Source organism: Leptopilina boulardi, unplaced genomic scaffold (genome assembly GCF_019393585.1).
Source record: "Leptopilina boulardi isolate dan_hultmark-lab unplaced genomic scaffold, ZJU_Lbou_2.1 LbouV2_352, whole genome shotgun sequence".
Classification (NCBI taxonomy): Eukaryota; Metazoa; Arthropoda; class Insecta; order Hymenoptera; family Figitidae; genus Leptopilina; species Leptopilina boulardi.
In genome coordinates this window covers 1,214,967-1,239,220 of record NW_026137921.1, presented here as the reverse complement: position 1 = coordinate 1,239,220, position 24,254 = coordinate 1,214,967, and the positions used below count along the sequence as shown (strand labels likewise).

General features: G+C 24.1%; 1 protein-coding gene across 1 annotated transcript in view; it reads right to left on the bottom strand.

Annotated features, from left to right (window-relative positions):
- Nucleotides 1–702: 702 nt before the first annotated feature.
- The window catches only part of LOC127286294 (proteoglycan Cow), a 38,221-nt gene continuing 14,669 nt past the window's right edge, over nt 703–24,254 (bottom strand). Inside the window, exons 2-10 of the mRNA XM_051312674.1 lie at nt 21,335–21,392; nt 20,628–20,730; nt 18,818–18,949; nt 16,969–17,114; nt 16,628–16,797; nt 9,019–9,244; nt 6,043–6,202; nt 1,219–1,445; nt 703–1,020 (exon numbers count right to left, since the gene is read on the bottom strand). Coding sequence (XP_051168631.1) covers nt 902–1,020; nt 1,219–1,445; nt 6,043–6,202; nt 9,019–9,244; nt 16,628–16,797; nt 16,969–17,114; nt 18,818–18,949; nt 20,628–20,730; nt 21,335–21,392 — 1,341 coding nt within the window. The 3' untranslated portion in view covers nt 703–901. The remainder of the gene's footprint in view (nt 1,021–1,218; nt 1,446–6,042; nt 6,203–9,018; nt 9,245–16,627; nt 16,798–16,968; nt 17,115–18,817; nt 18,950–20,627; nt 20,731–21,334; nt 21,393–24,254) is intronic.

Here is a 24,254-nt window from a genome sequence, read left to right as displayed (position 1 = left end):
TATGTATATAGAAAAGGTATGTAATATATGTATATAAACTTGTAGTAATTTCTGTAGAAATTTTTTTTTCGCGAATGTAGGAAAATTGTTATAAAATTATGTAATGATAAATATATTTTATCCAAATATGCTTTTTCTTTTAAACACAAATTTAATTTTTTTTTTCGAATCAGGAAAATTATATTAATTTAAGTATTTTTTACATTGCCTAAACGATAATGAAATATAAATTCAAAAGTGATTCGAAACATATTTTAAATTTATATTTCATTATCGTTTAAGTTTATGTAAAAAATACGTAAATAAAAACGGAAAACGAGTATAAAAAAAAAATGATCAACAAAATTATATTAAAATGTGACTAAAATTATATACTTGGTGCTTTTATGACACAATAAGTAAATTAAAAAAAAAAGATATATTAATATTTGCAAAAAGAAATTATTTTTCATATAATTTTCGTGCATTCGCTTAAATAAAAAAAAAAATATTGGAATTTTTTCAGTAATGTTCCTTTTTTTTGTAAGGGATTTTTAAAAAAATAGTTTTTAAGTATTTTCACCATGTTGTAGTTATTAATACTGTCGAACTTTCTGTGTATGGGGTTTTGTAGATATAAGAAAATAGTTTCTAGCAATAGTAGCTTGTTAAAAGTATAGTTATTTTGCGTGAATTGTCAACATAGGAGATAAAAGAAGTATATTTATAGTTTTTTTATAATCATCGATTCGATGTTATTAGGCGCATTGTACATATAAGACACCTCCAATTATAATAGCAATAATATAAACGAGGCCAGCCAGTTAGGTAGACATTTTGCTCTATTGCAAATTGTCAATGAAAAAATTGTCCAATTACTGTGCTTGGCATCAAAAATTTTTTTTTGAATATTATAATATAACTAAAAATCGAGGGTTTGATCCGCTGATCCTTCAAGATCTTGGATCGAGTCTTCATCGTCATCTAAATCTACACCATTTGTCTTGAGTCCACCATTATTTATCTTGTTTATAATTGCATCTGCAAGTAGAAATGTTTTATTGAAATATATGAAAAGTTTCCAGTGAAATACACTTATATTTCAATTTTTCAACTTCCCTCAACGAGAAGCTGAGGATCCTATATAAATTTACCGTAGAATTTTTTTTTTTTGAAAATATCTATAATATTAATTTTATTTGCAAATTTTTGTGATTGATTCTTTATTTATTTACTTACCACAATCTGGCTTAGTGCCATGAACTCTTGTGCCTGCAAATTCAACTCCATGTAGATCAACACACCAACAGAGACCAAGTCCTCGATGACATTGAACATTTTTGTAATAACCTCTGGAATCACATGTGGGTGCAACGTCTGGTGCAAGACGCTTACGAACTGCTGCACAGGGTCTCTCAGCTTTTGAAAAACATCCACACCATTCTGGACCACTTATGAAAATGTCCCTGGAAAAAAAATTATTTTTAATTCACCTTTAAATTGCTAGATGCCAAAAAAAATCACGTTTACTGCTTTCTCGGTCTGTCAGACCGGGAAATGAAATCCCTACGGGTTAGTACACTGACTTTCATCTAATAGTGGTTGCGACCAAATTTTTAAAAAATCTAGTTTTAATATATGTGAAACTCGATGATTCCCTGAGTTCATTAACCATAATATTATGGTAAAAATTTTATTCCCTTTAAAAATATTAAATATCAAAAGTAGGAGGTTCACAATGTGATTTTGTAACCTTAAATTTTTCAATTTTTTTAAAAACCCTATTATTAAAAAACTATTAAAAATTAGATGTTGGAACTCACCAAAAACATAAATCACTTTATTCTGCACAGAGGAACGAAAGAATTATTGCAAAAATTTATTATTTTTGGATGATATACGATTTTAAAAAAAATTTTATTTAAATATTCTCAAGATTTTTATTTACTTATAACTTTTTTGTCGGTGCTCCGAAAAAATTGAGGTTTTGCACAAAGATTTTTTATAATATTATTTACCTTTCTTTAAAATCTTACGAAGGTGTTTTGCTTCGTTTTCGAGATATTAATTTTCAAAATTTTTTATTTAAAAAGGTTAATTAAAAGACTTGAAGTCAACTGACCAATTTCAAATCGCTACACTTTAATATATTTTTATAAAAAATGGAGCAGTTTGAATTTAGTTAGTTAACTTCAAGTCTTTTAATTAACCTTTTTAAATAAAAAATTTTGAAAATTAATATCTCGAAAACGAAGCAAAACACCTTCGTAAGATTTTAATAGAAGGTAAAGAATATTATAAAAAATCTTTGTGCAAAACCTCAATTTTTTCGGAGCACCGACAAAAAAGTTATAAGTAAATAAAAATCTTGAGAATATTTAAATAAAATTTTTTTTAAAATCGTATATCATCCAAAAATAATAAATTTTTGCAATAATTCTTTCGTTCCTCTGTGCAGAATAAAGTGATTTATGTTTTTGGTGAGTTCCAACATCTAATTTTTAATAGTTTTTTAATAATAGGGTTTTTAAAAAAATTGAAAAATTTAAGGTTACAAAATCACATTGTGAACCTCCTACTTTTGATATTTAATATTTTTAAAGGGAATAAAATTTTTACCATAATATTATGGTTAATGAACTCAGGGAATCATCGAGTTTCACATATATTAAAACTAGATTTTTTAAAAATTTGGTCGCAACCACTATTAGACGAAAGTCAGTGGACTAACCCCTACACATTACTAGAGATTTTTAGTTATATCTATTTATTATAATGATAAATATGTACAGAGTTTTCAAAAAGTATGAAAACTTGTAAATATCTCGAAAAGTACGAATTTTTGCAAAAAAAAATTTCAAGACAAAAGTTGTTCCAAACAAAAAAAATTTTTGTGTTTAAATATGTAGATCTTTTTGTTGGCAACAACTTTTGTATTGCACATTTTTTACCAAAATTCGTATTTTTCGAGATATTTACAAGTTTCCATACTTTTTGAACACCCTGTATAATAATTGTTTACTGTATTCTATTTTCCGTTCGCGAATATTTATTCTGCGTTAGCCATAACCAAAGTTTTGTTATTATTATTATTATTAAATTTATAATTCGAATAAAATCTCAAGTCTGAGAATGTAATATAATAATGTAAACTAAGGATAACTTCAAATAAAAATTCTTAATTATATTCAAAAATCAATGAAGAAAGCTTTTTAATCTTCGAAACTTTAATATTTTTATTAAAATAAAGAATTCTTTTGAAGTTATCATTATTTTAGTTTATTATATTTAATTCTCAAGATTTAGTCGACTTTCAATCGCAGCGCCTACATTGGTGGCGGATTCAGAAAGCTTTTTTTTTGCTGCAATGCGCGCGCCTTGACTAAACCATCTATGTATATTCTATGTCCTCGTTAAAACTATGTTTTTGATTGGTTGGTAATATTTCTTAAAAATTTTTTAGGTATCAGGAGAAGAAGTATTATTAAAAATGTGAAATTATTTTTACCATAAATCAGAAGAAATAATAATAAAAAAAAAAAAAAAACTAGAAAAATAGTGCCCGATAACGAATAATAAAAAGTGCCGAGAATTGGTTATATACGAAGCCAACACAACAGGTAAATATGTCATAACAATTTTCGTATCCTTTTCTTCATTCGTAATTTTTTTCATTTTATTTATGTATGTGAAGTTTATAGTATATCTATATATATTTTGGAAAAATTTAATCATTCACGCGTATAAGAAATACTTAAATCTGAGATAATTGATATAAACTTATTGATATATTTATTATGATATCTTTATAATATTTTTTTTTAATATCCATAGAAGTTGATTTGTGAAAGAAATCTATACTACACAAAAAAAAATACTTTACAAACTTTTTAAATCTTGAAGCATTTAGCTGTATAGCTATTTACGCAGATTTCATTTAAATTAATTTTAGAGCATAAAAGAGATTTTTAGTAAATTTTTAGAAGCCATTTTGTTGGTTTCCATATTTTATAAATTGAGTTTCACTTACTATTAACCGCCCCTTGACTAAACATAATTTGAATTGAGTCTCAATGTGTATACTAAGGTTTTCGGGGTCGCTGAATCCGAATTTGAGGTCAGATTTAAAAAATTCAAAATGTCGGACCCAATATGGCGTCCAAAAAAATTTTAAAATTGATTTGGTTTTCAAAAAAATGGTTCCTTAAGGGTTTTTTGGGGTCGCTAAATCCAAATTTGAGGTCAGATTTAAAAAATTCAAAATGGCGGACCCAATATGGTGATCCAATATGGCGGAAGAATTTAAAATTTATTCAATTCGTTCAAAATTCGGTACTTGGGGGTTTTTGGGGTCGCTGAATCCAAATTTGAGGTCAGATTTGGATTCAGCGACCCCAAAAACCCCCGAGTACCGAATTTTGAACGAATCGAATCAATTTTAAATTTTTCTGCCATATTTTTGGAAACTTTTTTTGGACCGTTTTGGATCCACAAACAATTTTTCTACTCGACTGCGAAGGGGTTAATTAATTTAAATTTTTCCATAATATTTGTAAACTAAGAAAATTATAATTTTGTAAAATAACATAAGACTAAAATGGAAAATAAATCAAAAATTAAATTTAATTAATTAAAATAGGGTAAGTGTACCAATTACGGCGCGTTCATAAAAAATAACTATTATTGCTATTCTATTTAATATAACTGTTGCCAAATAATTTAAAAAAATTCTTTCAATCTTTTTTTGATACAGTTACTTATAAAGATGCACGTTTAAACAATTATTAATTTAATTATTTGAGATTAAATTTTTTTCCGCGCCGCAATTGAAACATTTTTCAGATTTCCATTGGCTCCAATTTCGGCGGGCAAAGTATCATCAAAATACACGTAATTTTGGTCACCGAAACTGATACAAACACGCCGCAATAGAAAATTACGGTATTAGTTTTAATTTCACATATTTGTTTAAATAATCGCTTTTTATAAAGTTAAATTTTTTTTTTATATCTTAATAACATAAGCTTTTAGTTTAATAAATCTTAAATTGACTTTATAAAATAGAAATGTCGAATTTTCTATTTCAAAGGTGTTTTGACTCGAATCGCGCCGCAATTAGTGCATTTACCCTAAAAGGATTAAAAGAAAAGAATTAAAAAAAAAAAATTCTAAATAATTTTGTAGAGAAGTTTTAAGTAATTTTTTTTTTAAATTTCAAGAAAATTTTCAATTGACTTATTATATTTGAAAAAATGGTTTCCTAGTGCTTTAAAAATGCATATTACAAAGTTTGTAAAAAATAATTCCATATTCAAAAAATCATATTTTTTAAACTTTCTTTTTAAATAAACAATTGTAATTTTTATCAATTTTTTACAATGGAAACCTTATTTTTTGTTTGTTTTGGTTAAATAATATTTTTTTAAAAAAATATAAAAATTAAAAATTTTATATGCTCAATAACTTTTGAAGAAATCATTGTTAATAAAATTAAACAAACAAAATTGTATTGAATCTTTCAAAAAAATAAAATAAGCTATTATTTGTAAAAAAAAAAAAATTGGATAAAACTCATAATTGTTTATTAATTTTAAACAAAAGAATCAAAAATTTAAATAATTATTATTGATTTTGATTCAATTTTTTTTTTTAATTGAATAATTGAATTTTCCTATTTATTTTATTTTAAAGGTTTCTTTGTAATTAAAAAACTTAATTTTCCTCTGCCTTGTAAAATTAGCAGTAAAAAGTTTTTTTAAAAAGAATTAAATATACATTTTTTTTAAAGAATTATACGATTTCCATTATTAACTTTTGTAAGAGGGAGAATAATCATTGAACCAACTAATTTCACTAGTAACTTAATAATTATCTAATAATAATTATTTTTATAGTGAAAATGATAATTGTAATGTATATATTTAGTGTTAGAATTTTTTTTTAGACTTTTGAATAGAAATTCTTATGATATTCTAAAAGTATAAAAATAGAATATCGAACTATTTTCTGCATATATATTATGTTTTCGTATTGAATAAATTATATAAACATCAAAGAACTTACCCATCTGTATCACATGAATCAAAGAACGGTTTTAGACAAGGTTCGTTTTGATCGTGTTCTAATTGGTAAAGTTCCGAAAGTGAAATTAGACCACTACTGTCAGAGTCCAAATGACCGAACATCCACCTCACTTCGCTTTGGCATCCTGGTGGGAAATGTCCTATAAATTGAAAACAAAATACGATTTTGTCAGTTACTATATAATTTATATGAAGGGTTTCAGGTGAATTTATTTTTTATTTTAGTATAAATGTTATTTTACGAAATTAGTTTTTTTAGTTTACAAATTATTGAAAATTTAAATTAATTCGTTGTGAGGAAAAGTTAATTTACAAAATATTGAAACTCACAAAGTTGCTTCTACAAATTTTATGAAAAATTTTTTTTGAGCTTAAAAATTAGTTTAAATAAAACTTGCATAAAAAGTGCATCTGAGCTAAAAGTTGTAATAATTTACGAAGCTGAAGTACGCAACGTTTATGATAAACGTTTTTTAAAGAAATAATTTTTTAAAATGAAAAATTCAATAATTCTTTGCCTAAAAAATATTTTTTGTAGTTTTTGTTAATCAACAAATTATAAAAAAAATATTTTTTAGGGAAAAAATTATAAAATTTTTCATTTTAAAAATTATTTCTTTAAACATTGTTTATAATAAACGTTGCGTATTTCAGCTTCGTAATAATTTGTAAAAAAAAATATTTAACTGATTTTAATTTATGTTAATTAACATTTAATATGTATATAAACTTTTTTATCTTAAAATATCTTTTATTTTTTAGAGAATATTATTTTAAATTTATCACCCGGCGGTATTGAATAAATTAAGATGATGATATCGAACACTTCGATTCAGGTTAAATTGAAGAAATAAAAGATATTTTTTTTTTTTTTTAATTTAACCTGACTCTGAGTGATTGATATCATCATCTTAATTATTAATTTTTTAGAGTTTTTTGGAATTTTTAAAATTTGACTTTTGTTTATAATTAGCGAATCAAAAAAAATAAATAAATAAATAAGTTTCAAGCGAATCTGAGTAAATTTTGGAAAAGTACGGCATTTTGAATTTGTGTCATATTTTAAACTTTTGGTAACGTTTCCAAAAACACCTGGAAAATAAGTTTCATTCTTAGTGGAAATTTTTGAAAAATTCTTTTGATCTTCTGAAATTTTTTGGAATTTTGATTTTTGAAGTTATATCTCTGTATTAACATACTCTCTAAATCTGAATTAGTAAAAATTTTAACTAATTTGAATTAATTATTGACTTTTTACTTTCGAATTAATAAAATTGTACTAATAGTAAAAATAAAAATTTTTCTACCAGGGAATTGGTAAAATTTAATTAATTCAAAAGCAAAAAGTAAATTACTAATTCAAATTAGTTAAAAAATTTTCATCTAGTGACCTATATATATATTAAAAAAAAAGTCGCCGAAATTGGAGATAAAATTCGATTCGCTTTGTCATTAATGGGTCAATCCATTTATAAATATATGTTGGTTTTAAAGTTAATATTTAATGTATACACCTTTGTATATTTTTAGACATCAGAAAGTGGTTGCAGATGTAGCTTTTAACCCTTTTAAATTTTTCATTAAGCGACAAATATAGTAGTTGAAAAGGATTCATTTTTGAATATTGTAATATATATATTGTATTCTACGCTAAAGTGTAAGTTCATCTGGAATTGCATCTCCGATTTTTTTGAGATTTTTTTTTCTTTTAGTACTAATTGAGACTAGCTTCCATGAATTTTTTCAAATTTTTTTAGCAAGCCGTTTTCGAATTATGGAATTTTGAAAATTGGAGAATTTTCATGACTTTTAATTTTTGAATACTCATAACTTCCTTTAAATGCATCAATTTTAAAAGTATTTTTTTCAAAATGTGTGTTTTAAAACGTACCTTTCAACAAAAAAAAAATTGAAAATTTTTTTTAAACGATATTACTATCAAATTTTTGAGTTTTAATGATAAAAAGTCATTTTTCTCATTTAACGTACTGATGAATTTTTTTCAAAAAAACTACTTCTTTTTACGAAACTTTTAAGCCTAGCCCGATAATGGGCAAACGATTTTTACAATATTTTCCGAATTTTTCAAAAATATTTTTGGTTTTTTTTTTATACTACGTACTTTTTTGTATTTTGATGCGCTGATTACGAAAATCATAGTGACAATACCCAATAATTTGATTTTTATGGTGAAAACCATAAAAAAAGTCCATAAATTTATGGTTTTTTTTCGTTTATTAGGAAAAATATGCAAAATTAAAAAAAAAATGCATCAGATATAAAAAATGTATTTTAATAAGATCTATAACTTTTGTTTGAACATTTTTTTTTAATTTTGCATATTTTACCCAATAAACGAAAAAACCATAAATTTTGGAACTTTTTTATGGTTTTCATTATAAAAATCAAATTATTGGGTATTGTCAGTATGATTTTCGTAATCAGCGCATCAAAATACATAAAAGTACGTGGTATAAAAAAAAACCAAAAATATTTTTGAAAAATTCAAAATTAAAAAATTTTTGAAAAATTCCGAAAATATTGTCAAAATCGTTTGCCCATTATCGGGCTAGGCTTAAAAGTTTCGTAAAAAGAAGTAGTTTTTTTAAAAAAAATTTTGAAAAAAATCGATCAGTACGTCAAATGAGAAAAATGACTTTTTATCATTAAAACTCAAAAATTTAATAGTAATATCGTATGGTATGGTTTTTATTACCATTTGTTACTACCATTAGAAATTAATTTATTGTTAAATATGTCAGTAACCATATTTTTGTCCAAAGAAAGCAGAAATAAGGTTATTAAAAAGTCAGGGAAAAATCGAAAAATGTCAGGGAGGAGTCAGGGAAAAGTCAGGGAATTTTTTTCTCAATTCTTATTAGACACCCTAATATATATCTTTTTGGTGAATTGTAATTCACAAAAAAAAAAATTATAGAAAAAAAAATCGATTTACCTTTTGGTTTTGAAAAGGGACGACGATGTTGTTTTGCGTCAGTCATTAGAACCGAAAACCAATCAAGAAGACGATTGGCCATTGCCGGTTTAGAAGCAGGCGAGCAATCTTCATCTTTTGTAAAGTCCATATCATAAGCCGGTTTTAGAGGCGGTAATGATGTCTTTTCCGTAATCTCGTTGCTCGTAAACTGCTTGTCGTCGTATCGTTTCATTGAAGCGAGTGCCTGTAAGTCAAAGAAAAAGTTGAAAAGCTTTATTATATCTTCCCTCATTCTTTTTCTCTACTTTCAACTTTTGACAGAAAAGAAGACTATATACTTTCTTCTACGGTAACTCCATCATAATTTGACACAATCCTTCTCTTCCTCTTCTTCTTCTTCTTCTTTTCATTCTCATCGTAATAAAGACTTACACGTATATATATATATATATATATATATATATATATATTTCTTATTTGTGATGTAGTTCCGGATATTATTTTTAGAGTAGCTGTTTTCCTCAAGATAAAAAAAAGAAAATAAAAGTTATATGTTCCTCCATGATATCTATAATTATTCAACGTCATTTTGGAAGGAAAATTGAAAATATATTTCTTATAGCTTTAGAAAGTCATTTCATTAAGATCAAAGAAATTTGTTTTCTTAGTTTTTTTTTTTTTTTTTTTAATGGGTGCAAGTGTAATCAATTTTGGTGAATTTTTTTAAGGCATAATTTTCAGTATCAGTACAAAAGGTCCAATACTTAGAATGTCCAAAATACAAAAAAATATATATAATGTATATTTTTAAATACTGTGAATTGTAAACAATTTTTCATATATATTTAAGAGGAGGGACCACTGAAATTTCAACCTTTCGAAATTTTATTATTTTTTAACGATAATTTTTTTGTAGGCTTTTTTCATAATTCTGAACAATTATTCGTATGAATTTTTAAAGATTGTAATATTTGCAAAAAATAAAATTTCTAAAATGGTAAAAAAAATTTTTTTTTAAATTTTGACAATTCACAATAATTTTAGATCCCAAATAATGCCAGAATAAAAATTGACACCCCTTAACAACATTAATTTCGATGAATTAAAATTACACCGGTCCCTCTCCTTAAATGACAAAAATAGTTTTAAAAAAAATTTAAACCCTTCTTTTTTAAAATTAAAACTATTTTAATTGTTTAACTTAATTGGACAATAATTTTTACTCTTTTTTCTGTTTTTATTGGAAAGCTGAGATTTTTGTGATTAAAAAGTATAAAAGTTAAAAAGTTATAAGTATGATAAAAATTTATGTATTTTTTAATCTTTTTTCGAAACCCAATCGAAATTCCAAATACATCTTTATACATATATTTTATTGGATAAAATCTCAGCTTTCCAATTAAAGTAAAAAATTGAAAAAATATTGTTCTTTTGGATCAAAACTAAAAAATAAATACTAAAAAAAAGTTAAAAAGTTCTTTTTTACAAATATTTCTCTATAAAGTATTGAAAATTACATAAAAAAGTTTACAAAAAAATAAGTTATATAAAAATAAAAAAAATAAATAAATTTATGTTAATCATAAGATCCGAATATCTGTAATATAAATTTTATTGATTTTAATTTTTATCGAGTTATTTGAAGGATTTTTCAATTTTACGCAATCGGACAATATTTTCTTTTTTTTCTTTATTTCCATTCGAAGCTAATATTATTTTTAATAACATAATGTATAAATGAAACTGAGACGGTAATGAATTTGCGAAAAAATCCAAGGGAAATATAATAAAAGCTTTAAGCGAAGGGACCAGTGAAATTTTAATTCTTCAATTTATTGTTGTCTATTTACAACAATTTTTTTCTGGCATTATTTATGATCTAAAATTGTTTTAAATTATTGAAATTAAAGAAAAATATTTTTATCAATCATAGAATTTGTATTTTTTTTAAAAATTGAAAATATTAAAAACCCATACGAATGATTGTTTAGAACCATAAAAAAGTATATATAAAAAAATGTCAGTGAAAGATAATTAAAATTGTAAGAGAAGATCAAATTTTAAGTTTTTAAGAATTTCGAGTTCTATTTAAAAAATTATTAACTGAGTTATATGTTATTTTAATTTTTCATAACATATTATATTTTTAAATATTCAATATTGTCAGAAAATAAATTAACAGCCCTAAACAGCATAAATTTCGATAGATTGAAATTTCACCTGTTTCTCTCCCCTTAATTTTTTACACATTTGATTGAAAAAATCTCAGCTTTCTAATAGAAATAAAAAAAAGTTAAATTATTTGTCTAATTGGGTGAAAACTGAAATATAATTCGATAAAAATTAAAATCTGTAATTTATTATTTTTGTCATAGTTATATGAATTTGTAAATGATTGTGTCACTTAAAACGTCAAAACTTTAACCCTATTATTATTTTCTATAATTTTTTTTTAATTTATTAATATTTTTGAAATTTTTCATCCTCACATATAGGGAAGAGATTTACCAATGTTTCAAGCCAATTCAATAACTTTTAATTTTCAACTGGTATACGTTTGAGAAAAATTGTCCCATATATTATGTTTTTAATGCTTTTTTATTTAGTTTCATAAAACTCTTCTATTTTTTAGTTTAAAATTTTCGGTGAAAATTATTTCAAAACTGAAAAAACCCCGGGGATTTTAAATTATTTAACTACTAAATACAATTTCCAGTCAAAAAGTATATATGTGAGGCAAAATTTCTGAAGTGATCCAACTTTAAAATTGAAGATTTTCAGATCGGCCTGAAATTTGCACAAACTTTAGTACTATGAGTGAGTACTTCACCCACAAATTATTATTAAATTTCATGCAAAACTGTAGAGGGGGGAGAGGATTACAATTTTGGCATTGCATTTTTTGAAAAATCATAACTATTGTATAACAGGATGAAAAAAATTTTCACCTGTATGATTTCGAAAGATTTTTTCCTGCTCTTTCGAATGGTGGAAATTTTTTTTTTTTAAATTCAAAATTTACCCTTTTTTTGAAAATCAAAAATATTTCTAACTTTTTTTAATAAAGAACATTATTTTTTTTTTTGACCCTCAAAATGAAGCTTAATGAAATATACTTTCGATACCAAAAAAAAACAAGAATCACAAAAAAAACCTAGTCTCATTTTTGTTGCAACTCAAAATGAGCTAATGCTAAACGACATAGACAGTGGCGCCACCAACCTAGTACATTTTTGTTGCACTTCAAAATGAGTAGCGTACCGTACTCATGTTGAGACCAGGTTTTTTCTGTGATGTCGTTTTTTTTTGTTTTCGAGATATTAATTAATTAATTTTTATAACAAATGATGTATTTTACAAACAAAGTTACCGTAATTCTGAAGTTACCAATTGAAAGTTAACGTAATTCCGCATCCAACGAGCCCTATATGTTATGATTTTTCAAAAATGCAATGCTCACATTTTGGCAATTGGATCACTTCAGGAATTTCGCCCCATGTATAATTAATAAAGGGTCATAAAATAAAATCTTAATTTAATGTATAAATAATAATAAGAATTAATACCCTTGATAATCGAATTTTGCATAATATTAATAAATTTTGTACTTCATAATTTATGTCAAGACAAAATTGTGGATGATAATAGGAATCGTAACTGTTAATTTGATTATAGTAGTTATACATACTTTAGAACTTCTAAAAATTTAACATCCTAAAACCTTTGAATATTCAGATTCATTGTCGAAATGGATATTGCTCAGTCAAATTGAAATAGATTCCTGTGGGTCGTATATATATATATATATATATATATTCCCCAATTCTCGCTTGACAAATTATACATTTGTCTGAATTTACATTTATCTGAATTTTCATTTGTCAAAAATTATATATATTATATTCGTTATAAACATTTTAGTGTGACTTTAAAAATTAACTAATTACAATTTTCATTAATTTTAAAATTTCCTTTAAATTGCTTATCTATACGCTAAGAAAAATATGCTATTGAATCAACAATATTTCTGCTAAAAGTATAAAAAAATATTGTTTCAAAAGCACATGACATGGAATATATATCATGTTTTCTATAGAATATGCTTTTCAATCAATAATTTTATGCCTTTGGCGAAAGAGCTTTAGATTCAACAGCATATTTTTCATTTTGAGTTATGAAGTTATGAAAACCCATATTCTAGTACTAAAAATTTTCAAATTCAATTTTTTTTTATATATCCATATTTTTTGACACCAGGAACACAAAAATCACATTTTCAAAAAAATGTTATATTTATACATTAATTTTTCATAAATATCTCGAGTTCCTTAAAAGCTAAAGGAGTTATTTTTTTTTTAAATTGTAGGTCTCTCTGGGGGAAGAAAAAATGAGAGTATTTTGATCCCGATTAATCAAGTATAAATATATATATTTTTTTTGAGCTTCTCATTTCTCGAAAAAACGTTTTTTGACTATGACTAAAAAAATGTTTCTTCCATGTTATACAATTTTTTGAGACGCATCTTTTGATCTGTTACAGCCATGCAATCCAAAGTTATTAATATTTTAAGAATAATAAATTGTGAAAAAAGCGACTGAATTTTTTTGTCATTAAATTTTGATGTAAGTTTAAATATATTGCATACATTTTATAGACGCTTTAAAAATTTATCGATTGACCTATTTTTCAACTTTTTTTGATCTAAAATTTATTGACTTAAAAATTTTTTAAATAAGTTCCATTTTTAAGAGTTTTAGTTTTTATTTCTTATTTAAACTTTAATATGATTAAAGAATAAAAAAAAAATCTCCATGGCGAAGTAAAGTGTGTTTATGAAACGAATACAAAAATTCATATTTCAATTTGTTATCAATTTTTGAGATTTAGGTCAAAAGTTTCAAATTTTTTAGTCATTAATTACTAATTTCGAGTCAGGTTTAAAAAATTCAATAAGACGTATCAGATTATTTCTTTGTAATTTTGAATAAATGAAAATTCTGATGTACAGAAATTTGGGACAAATGAAATGTGTTTTGGTAGTATACATCTTATTCTAAAACGAGAAAAGATTTTTATCTAAAATTTTCAGGGATGATAGATTTGGGTACAAGGAATCTCACTGTTCTCCGAAAAATACATAATTTTGCGTTAAATTATTAAAAAAATGAAGTTTAAAAAGTGGCATTTTTAAACGAAAATGAATGAACTATGATAAAACACATTATTTTACTATTTATTGCTTTTTTTATTATTTTTGCGTTAAGTTGTAATAAATGAGTAGAACAGCGAGATTCCTTGTACCAATTTCTCCAAAATTTTAACAAAAAATTATTTTTTATTTCAGTGAAAGTTTCAAACCACAAAAAAACGTCCTTTGCCCACATACCCTTAATTGAAAAAATTACACTGTTACAAAAAAAAATATGACTTCAAAAACTTCTTATCGGACCTAGTAGAGTTTGTAGAGCATACAAAACTGAAAAGAATGGTGTATATTTAATTGCTTATATACATTCTCAAAATTTGATTTTAGAGACGAAAAACCATTTGTTGTTAAAAAATCCATGTAAATTCCTTATTTTTTGCCCTATTTCAAATTTTCTTTTTTAATTTTTAAGCTGAAAAACAGATCTTTGCCACTGTATAAAGGATTTTTGTTATATCTTCTCAATTGATGACGATAAAGACCAAATACTTTAAAAAATTTCGATTTTTTATTGATTTTTCAACTTTTTGTTCAATTTGTAACTGTTATCTGATGAAATATAGGGAGACTGGGGCTATTTTACGCAGGGGTTGCTTGGCGCACTTGAGTTTATTCAAAAGTGTTAAGTTACATTAATTTTTCTCTTTATTCTGCTTAAAGTACTTGATGAACTGTAAGTTTGTACAAAATTTCATTAATATTCATTAATTATTGTGGAGTATAGATTAAAATAACTGATTTTGGCACTCCAAAGTAATTTTTTAACCTCTTCATTTTTTTGTGATATCTCTTTAAAAAATTAATTTTAGAAGAGCTCAAATATTAAGTTTTGAGCTCTTTACATTTGTTATTAAGAAACAAAAAAAATTTTTTGATTTATATTAATAGTTTTTATAAAAAATTAATAAATATTTCAAAAGTACATTCGGGGTTAGGGGCCATACTTTAATTACGTAACGCTTTTTCTTTGAAAATTGAACCCCCTCCCCCCGTATGTAATAGATTTTTGTATACATTAGCGCCATTTTTTTGCTGTGTGTAACAACTATAGCTTGACCCCCCCTCCCCTAAAAAGCGTTACATAATTAAAGTATGGTCCCTTAGGTGGCGCGGTTATCTGAAAATTTCGTTAAATATTATAATAAAATGAAGTTTATTATATGAAATTTACACATTAATGAGCACCAATAACAATCCTATTCAAAAAAATTTAACCAAATAATGGTTTTTAAATATTCACAGCGTTATTATAAAAAAAAATATATTTTTTGGTAATTTTACGATTTAATTTAAATGAAATTTTCTAATTTTTAAATTTAAAATAATTTTATTGTAAAATTACAGTACAATACTTATTTTGTTAAGTCTTATATTATTTAAACTTTAAATCATATAATTTAATTTTAATTCCACACCTGCGCCATGCAATCCCGGGCCGGGGTTTTTCACAGCTTCAAATAAAGTGGTATAAAAATAAAAGTATTAAATATATTTCAACTTTCTTTTTTTTTTAATTAAAGCTGATATGTTACAACAAGTTTTCTATGCATTAACTTTTTAAAAAAAGCAAAAATGAGTGAGTTACACAACAAAGAGTAAAAAGTGCGCCAAGTAACCCCGGTCGCCCCTACCTTCTTTCCTTTTACACATCGAAAGTGTAGTCAATTCTGCTTCAAATGACCCCTAATCGGTTAGAATTAATTAAAATTTGTCTAAGTTAGCAGACTTTTTATTTTATAGTCACATTAGGTTTCATGCGTGATTTATAGTTTTTTTTAATTTTTATAAAATTTAATAGATGTGACTACAAAATTAAAAGTCTGCTAACTTAGACAAATTTTAATGAATTCTAACCGATTAGGGGTCATTTGAAGCAGAATTGACTACATTTTCGATGTGTAAAAGGAAAGAAGGTATATTTCATCAGATAACAGTTACAAATTGATCAAAAAGTTGAAAAATCAATAAAAAATCGAAATTTTTGAAACTATTTTGTCTTTATCGTCATCAAAATTCTTTATACAGTGGCAAAGATCTGGTTTTCAGCTTAAAAATTAAAAAAGAAAATTTTGAAATAGGACAAAAAATAAGGAATTTACAAGGATTTTTTCACAAAAAATGGTTTTTCGTCTCTAAAATCAAATTTTGAAGGTGTATATAAGCAATTAAATATACACCATTCTTTTCAATTTTGTATGCTCTACAAACTCGACTAGGTCCGATAAGAAATTTTTGAAGTAATATTTTTTTTGTAACACAGTGTTTTCTAAGCATGAGCACCCATCTGAAATGACACGTTTTTCTTTCACCTTGATTTCACTTCACATGAAATCCCCATATATAAATGATTACACATTGTATCTTTCGAATAATTATAAATTTTTTAATTAATGGAATTATTAACTATATGTTTTTGTTACCTTGGCACGTTTGGAGTATTTGAGGTACTTATAATGATGATTGTCATAGTTGAAGTCACGTGGCGTTAGAGTGATGTCACGATCTCGATTCATCTTGCCAAGTAGAGATTGCTTTTGTAGTTGTAATTTTTGCATTTTCTTCAAGTGTGAAGGCAATGGATGGACGGACTCTATAGTTAAAGAATAATTACAAATTTATGTAGTACATGAAAAATCTTTTTGTATATATATATAAATATCAAAAAGAAAATTTTCTATAGCTTTTAAAGCCAATGTTAAACATTGAATTTTTTCATTTGAACATTTTTTTTTTTTGTTTTATTGTTTGAAAAAAAAGATACCTTTACACGGACAGAATCCTTTGCAACCCAAGTAAACATATGTGCGATGTATACAATTATGATATTCTATACGACAAAGCGAGCTGTAGGTTCGATTGTCACTACCGCAGATGAATGAGGGCTTCACAACGGGACAATCTTGACACCTAAAAAAGAATGGTGTAAATAGTTATTGTTTGGGAATTTCAAAAAAATAGAGCTGATTTTTTTTTTTTTTTTCTTTTTGTAGTCGAAATCAAAATATTTTGATATATGTATGAATATTTTAATTAATTAATTTCTTATTATTAATTTTAATAAAGAATTATTATTAGGTTGATCATTTTTATATAATATCTGAAATAATTTTAATTATTTTTAATGAGGCATTAGTCTCATTTCTCATTTTATAAGTTAATATAATATTATGAGGAATTCTATTTTAATCGTTCCGTTTTGTTGAACCTTTTTTAAAAAAATTGTAATGCTTATATTGAAACCCACATTGGGAGGAAACTAATTAAATAAATTTATTATATATAATTTTTATAATTCGAATTATATATTTTTTAGTAATATTAATGAATAATGAAAACTGTTTTACATATGAATAAAAAGAATATTAAATTAAAAAGGCAAAAGGAAGGATTTTTAAAAATAATAAAGTATTAAATCTATACTTGATTATATAATAAATTTTTTATATATTCAGAAAACTTAGGGGAGGGATTCACAATTTTTTAAATTTATATATTTTTTTAATTTTCTACTTTAAATGTAAAAAAAGTTCTTTTTTGTAAATTGTAATTTTTATATTAAAAGGTTCAATTAAAAGACGATTGTAGGGAGAACGAAATTTATTTATTTATTTTTTTTTTAATTAATTTTATTTTATAACAATGAAATTATTTATAATTTTTTAAACATTATTTCGAAAGAGAATTTAATACTCTTTGAATTGCTATTCTAACATTTTAAAATTTTTCTCAATTTCATAAAGAAATTCTAGTTTGAAATTTAAAATACTTGATATCTCAAAACACTCTTCTCCCCTATTTACTTAAAATCTATATAAAAAATAAGCTTTAGATTTTCTAGTTTCTAGTTCCATATATTTTATTATGGACATTTTCGATGATTGAAACATTTAAATGATGGAAATAAGGATTTTTTGAAAAATTTCACAAGTTGAATTGAAGTTGAATTCCAATTTATGTCCAAGTCGATTTTCATTGTATTTTTTTATAATTTGGAAACGAAATACAATCTGTATGAAAATAATAAATTTACAGAGAAGAGAAATATGAAATCAACTTTATTCCACTATTTTTTTTACAGTAATTCTGGTAGATTAAATTTCAAATTCACTGTTCAAAATTAATTGCCTTTTTTTATTGACAAAATGAATAAAAAAGAGCCGCTGAAATTCGACTCTGGCGTAGATTAAAATTCAAAAACTCCTTTTTTTGGATCATTTATAATTTTTGAATTATTTAACATGTCTAGAATAAATGGTATGAAACTAGAAAATAGAAAATTTAAAGCTTCCTTTTCATATAAATTTCAAGTAAAAGGAGAAGAAAAGTATTTTGACATATCAAGCATTTTAAATTTCAAACTATAATTTTTTTTATGAAATTGAGAAAAATTTTAAAAAGTGAAAATATCCATTTAAAGAGCACTAAATTCTCTTGCAAAATAGTATATAACATATTATAAATAATTTCATTTTTATAAAATAAAATTCAATGAAAAAACGTTCTCTTTGCAATCGTCTTTTATAGATGAAACAGTTTGATATAGAATGCCTTATATATCTTTAAAAAATAAATAAATAAAATAATTTTAGATATAAAATTATGATTCTTACTTTGATTCGTCTTGATCTTCTTCATCATCCTCCGAATCAAAAAATGCATCATCATCATCCTCTGTATCTTCTGATGATTCCGTTCGCATTCTTCGTTCCTGAAGAACTCGTGATTTAGGGATCACTACATCTCTGAAATATATTGAAAAATTGGTTAATTTTAAAAAAACATTATTATAAAAGATATAGATACGATTGGATTAAAATTTTTTAAAATAATTTTTTCATATTTAGTAGGATTTTATTTTTTTTATTCAGTTGACCTTCCAAAGGTCTAAGAATTTCTAAAATTTTTAGCAATTCACTCTGCACAAAATGAACAGAATTGTTCTTTCGCTTAAGTTTATTGAAACCAGAATTTTCTACATTTTGGTATTCTGATTAAAATAAAAAAAAAATTCTACCGTTTCATTAAATTGAGACGCACGAATAAGTTGTAAAAATTATTTTTTTTTTAATTTTCAATTGACAAAATTTTATTACCTAAAATTTACTTTTAGCAGAATTTTTATTTCTTCGAATTATTATTTAACAGAAATTCCATTTAACCGAATTATTATTTAACATAATTTTTAATTAATTAAATGAATTTTCGGTTCAGTAAAAATTCATTTAAATGGAATTTCTGTTAAATAATAATTCGAAAAAATCAAAATTCAGTTTAAAGTTAATTGTAATAAGTATAATAAAATTCTGTATTTTGAAAATTCTACCAAATTATTTTTAGAGTTTATTTATGCGCCTCAATAAATTTGGGGCGCATGATTATCCAATAAAAATCATTAGTTAGAATTTTCATTTTCAGCAAATTTATTAGATATAATTATTTTTTAGACAAATTTTCATTTTTCGAATTAGTCAGAATTTATTATTTTTTTTTAAGAATTTTTAATTAACAGAATTTTTAGGCACCGAATTTTTATTTGGTACAATTCTTAAAACGCCAAATTTTTATTTGTCGGAAATTGCAAATGGCCGAACAAACAATCGACAGAAATTTTCGGCGCGATTTATAAAATCCACCAATCACAATTTTCTTGACAATTTTTGATTGGTGAATTTTAAACATCACACCGTAATCTTTCTGTCGATTATTTGTTCGGACAAATAAAAATTCGATTCATAAGAATTCTATTAAGTGAAAATTTGTTAAAAAAAAAATTTTGTCAAATGTTAATTGGAAAAATAAAAATTTGTCTAAAAAATAATAATATCTAATAAAATTATTTAAAATGAAAATTTTAACTAATGATTTTTATGGGATAATTTTGCGCTCCATAAATTTAAGGCCATGTGGGAAAAATACGTTTTTCAGAACTCAAAAATTTTCTCTAAAATAAAAAAAGATTATGGGTTAAAATTTTTGAGGAATGATAGAGAACGGTAGCAGTAAATAGTGCGGGGCCCTTTATCAAATGTATTAAAAAAAAATTTTTTTTAATAAATTTAATAAAAAATAATTAAAATAATTTTTTTTAATTTAAAAGTAAATATATAAAAAATTTTATTTAATTAAAAACTTGAAAATTGGTTATAAATTTTTGTTAAGCATTTAAAATAAAAAAAAATTAACATCCATTATGTAAATTGTTTTTTTGTAGACGTATAAAGTGAAGAAATTTTTTGTTTTATATGAAATATTGTTTGATAAAAATTATATGTATGTAAAACATCAAAGGAAAAAATAAAAACTAGTTGACTGTTATATACATATATATATACAGTCAATAAATTCTCAACATATTCCGAGTTCTCAAACATTGGAAAACTTTAGTCGAATACAAATTTTATTTTGAAAAACATAGTTTACCCTGATTTGTGAAGTTCCTTTTTAGAGACGCATACTGCTGTGAATGAGTCTGCCAAAAGGCAAATTTCCTTCTTTTTACAGTTGAGCGGACGACAAAGTTCACCTGATTTATAAGAAAAAGAAACAAAATTCGTTACATCTTGTATGAGTTCAGTATTTTTTTTTTTTTTTTTTTTTACAAAAACGATATTTCTGAAGTTTTAAAATTTTCAAGTGAAAATAAAAATTTTCACAATATATAATTTTGTATAATTTTAATAAGAATTTTATAATAAATTTATATAATAATAATTTATATAATATATAGATTATAATAAATTTATATAATAATTTTAATATAAATTTATGTATATAAAATATAAATTTTTTTTTATTATGAGTAATTTCATCAACATTAGAACTCAAAGAATACCAAATATTTGTAAAAAAGAAAACTTTTTTTTGATAAACTAAATTATTTGGAATAATTATTGTTCAAAAAGTTAAAAGATTAAATTTTTTTTTTAAATTGTAATTTTTTTTAAATATTGAAAAATGTTTAATATTTATATTAGAAACTTTTTAAAGTTTATAGTACTTTATAAATGTCAAATATTATGTTTCCTTTTCAAAAAACATGAATAATCGTTAAATGTTTGTAAAGTTTGAATATATAGAAATTTTAAGTTCTTGACATTTGCCAAGTAAAGTTATAAGAAACAACTTACTGTTTGGATCGTATATCCATCGTTTTTTATCGCCTGATTTTACAATTCGTGTATCATCCTGAAAAACATAAAAAAAGTGGTTGAATACAAAGTGACTGGATTTTATTCACTGTAGATGGATCAATGTCGTTTTATTGTTGTCTATATTCTAAAAATACTTTACAATAAAAAAAAAATGACAATCACAGGAGAAACTCTATAGACAATTTTTTGTTTGCATAAACGATGACACAATTTACATTCACATGCAAATATTAAAATTAACTTTTAAATCCAATTTTGTGTGAAATTTGACAAAAAAAAATGTATACATTATAAAATGAAGAATGTACGTTTTAAAATGTTTTGATTCACTACGGTGCACCAGAAGGAGGTTTAAATAAAAATGAATTGGCACCTAAAAATTCTCTTTGATTATGGTTCTAAGATGAATAAAAAACTTTTCTTAATAGGTTTTAAAATCAGCTTACGTGCCCAATTTAAAACAAATTGAGTTTTAAATATTTAAAAATAGTGTTTTATGAGGAACCAGAATTTATTTAATGTATATTTATATGCGTATAGATAATAGATGTTTTAGATTTGGGTTCATATAAATTTATTAACAATGAAGTTATTTTCTTGTTTCGTTTTTATATTTATGCATTAAGAGTGTCGAACGGTATCTGAAATTCTTTGGCAAGAAGAGAGCTTTAATTATCGCTTTCAACGTGAAATAGTATTGATTTTAAAATACTTTTTTCTCGAAACACGAACACTTTTAACAAAATCGGACAAAATCCTCATCTTATAAATTTCCTAAATCCAAAAGACTGTACGAATCCATAGAAAAACATGGTTGCAAAACAAAAAGTAGAAAAGTAATCTAATAACAGCTGCGACTTTGTGCGCCCTGCATGCTGCTGCCATCTGACGGCGGCAGGAGGTAATGAACCCCTGATTATATTACTTTTCGTTTTGCAATCGTGTTTTTGTATGAATTCGTATAATCTTTCGGATTTAGGAAATTTATATAAAATAAGGATCTCTAGCTGCTTTTGTAAAAAGTGTCCGTCTTTCGAGAAGAAAGTATTTTAAAATCAATGTTTATCATTTTCACGTTTAGTGCCGTATTTATAGAGCGATAATAATTAAAGGTCTCTTCTTGCCAAAAAAATTTCAGAGATCATTCGACTCTCTTAAATAAATTTTATCACTCTTAAAATCGTTCTTTTAACATTAAAATTTAATTTTTCAAAATTGAACACAAACACTACAGCAATATAATTATTTATATGTAAAATTGAAAATAAGTAATTATTTTATCATTTATTACAGTATTTATTAGATTAAATAAATTCTGATTCCCCATTATCATTTGTCCGAATTTGCAAATGTCCGAACAAACAATCGACAGAAAGATTTCGGCGCGAATTTTAAAATCAACCAATCAAAAATTATCCATAAAATTGTGATGGGTTGATTTTTTTAAAATCGCGCCGAAATCATTCTGTCGATTATTCGTTCGGCCATTTGCAATTTGGAATAAATGAAAATTCTATCAATTAGAAATTTTGTTAAATGATTTTTTGGTTAAGTAAAAATTCTGTAGTATGAAAAATCGGTTATATGGAAATTATATGAAATAATAATTCGAACAAATGAAAATTGATCTGAAAGAAAATTCTATGCAATGAATTTCTACCCAAATAAAAATTCTTTAAAATGCCTATTACGTTAAATGAAAATTTGAGCAAATAAAAATTCTGACAAATAAAAATTCAAACAAATAAAAATTCTGTGAAGTGAATTTTTGGTTATATAAAAATTCTGTAATATAGAAAATCGGTTTGATGAAAATTCTGCACAATACTAATTCGAAAAAATAAAAATTCGGCTCATAAATAATTATGATAAATGAAATTCCATAAAATGAAAATTCTAACGAATGATTTTCAGAACATAATCATGCGTTCCTTTATATAAGGCTCATATGCGATAAATTTTATTTGATGTATTTCCTATTTGACATAAGTCATATTTGGCATAAAACTCACTTATCACAATTTTCATTTGAAATGAATTTTATTTATCTTGACTTTTATTTTGACATAAATATTAGTTGTTATAGTAATAACCTATTTGCCATAAACGTATTCATATAAATTTATTGCAACTAAAATTTATGTCGTTAGATAAGTTTTATGTCAAGTTACATTTATGGATATTATCGTGATTTTTGGTAAATTGAGTATTAATACTAAATATAAGTGAGTTTTATTATGTCAAATAATACTTAAGTTGAAAATGTTTATGTCCAATGAGTTTTATGTCAAACGATATTTATGTCATATTAAATTTATGTACCGAATAAATTATGTCAAATGATATTTATGCCAATTAAAATTCATGTCAAATGAAATTTATGCCGAATAAGTTATGTCAAGTGAGAATTACGACAAATGATTTCTACACTAAATAAAGTTTATGTAAAATATGATTTGTACCAAGTGAAATTTATGCTAAATTAGACTATTGCTAAATAAATTTTTATGTCAAGTGCGAATAGTTTCAAATGAGATTTATTTGGGCGCACATGAATTTCACATAAAAATTGTTAATTAGAATTTTTATTTTAAAGTATTTTATTAGAAATAATTATTTTTTTTAGACGAATTTTTGAATTTTCGAATTAAAATTTAACATATTTTCTTTTTATACAAATTTTGACATAACAAAATTTTTAGGTACCAAATTTTCATTTGTCAGAATTTTTATATTACAGTCATTTAATTTACATAACTTTTTATTTAAGAGAATTTTTATTCAACAGAATTGCTCATTCAATCGAATTTTATGTGATTCGAATTTTTAATTGACAGAAATTCCAATTCACCGAATTTTGAATTTGGCCGAACAAACAATGGACAGAAAGATTTCG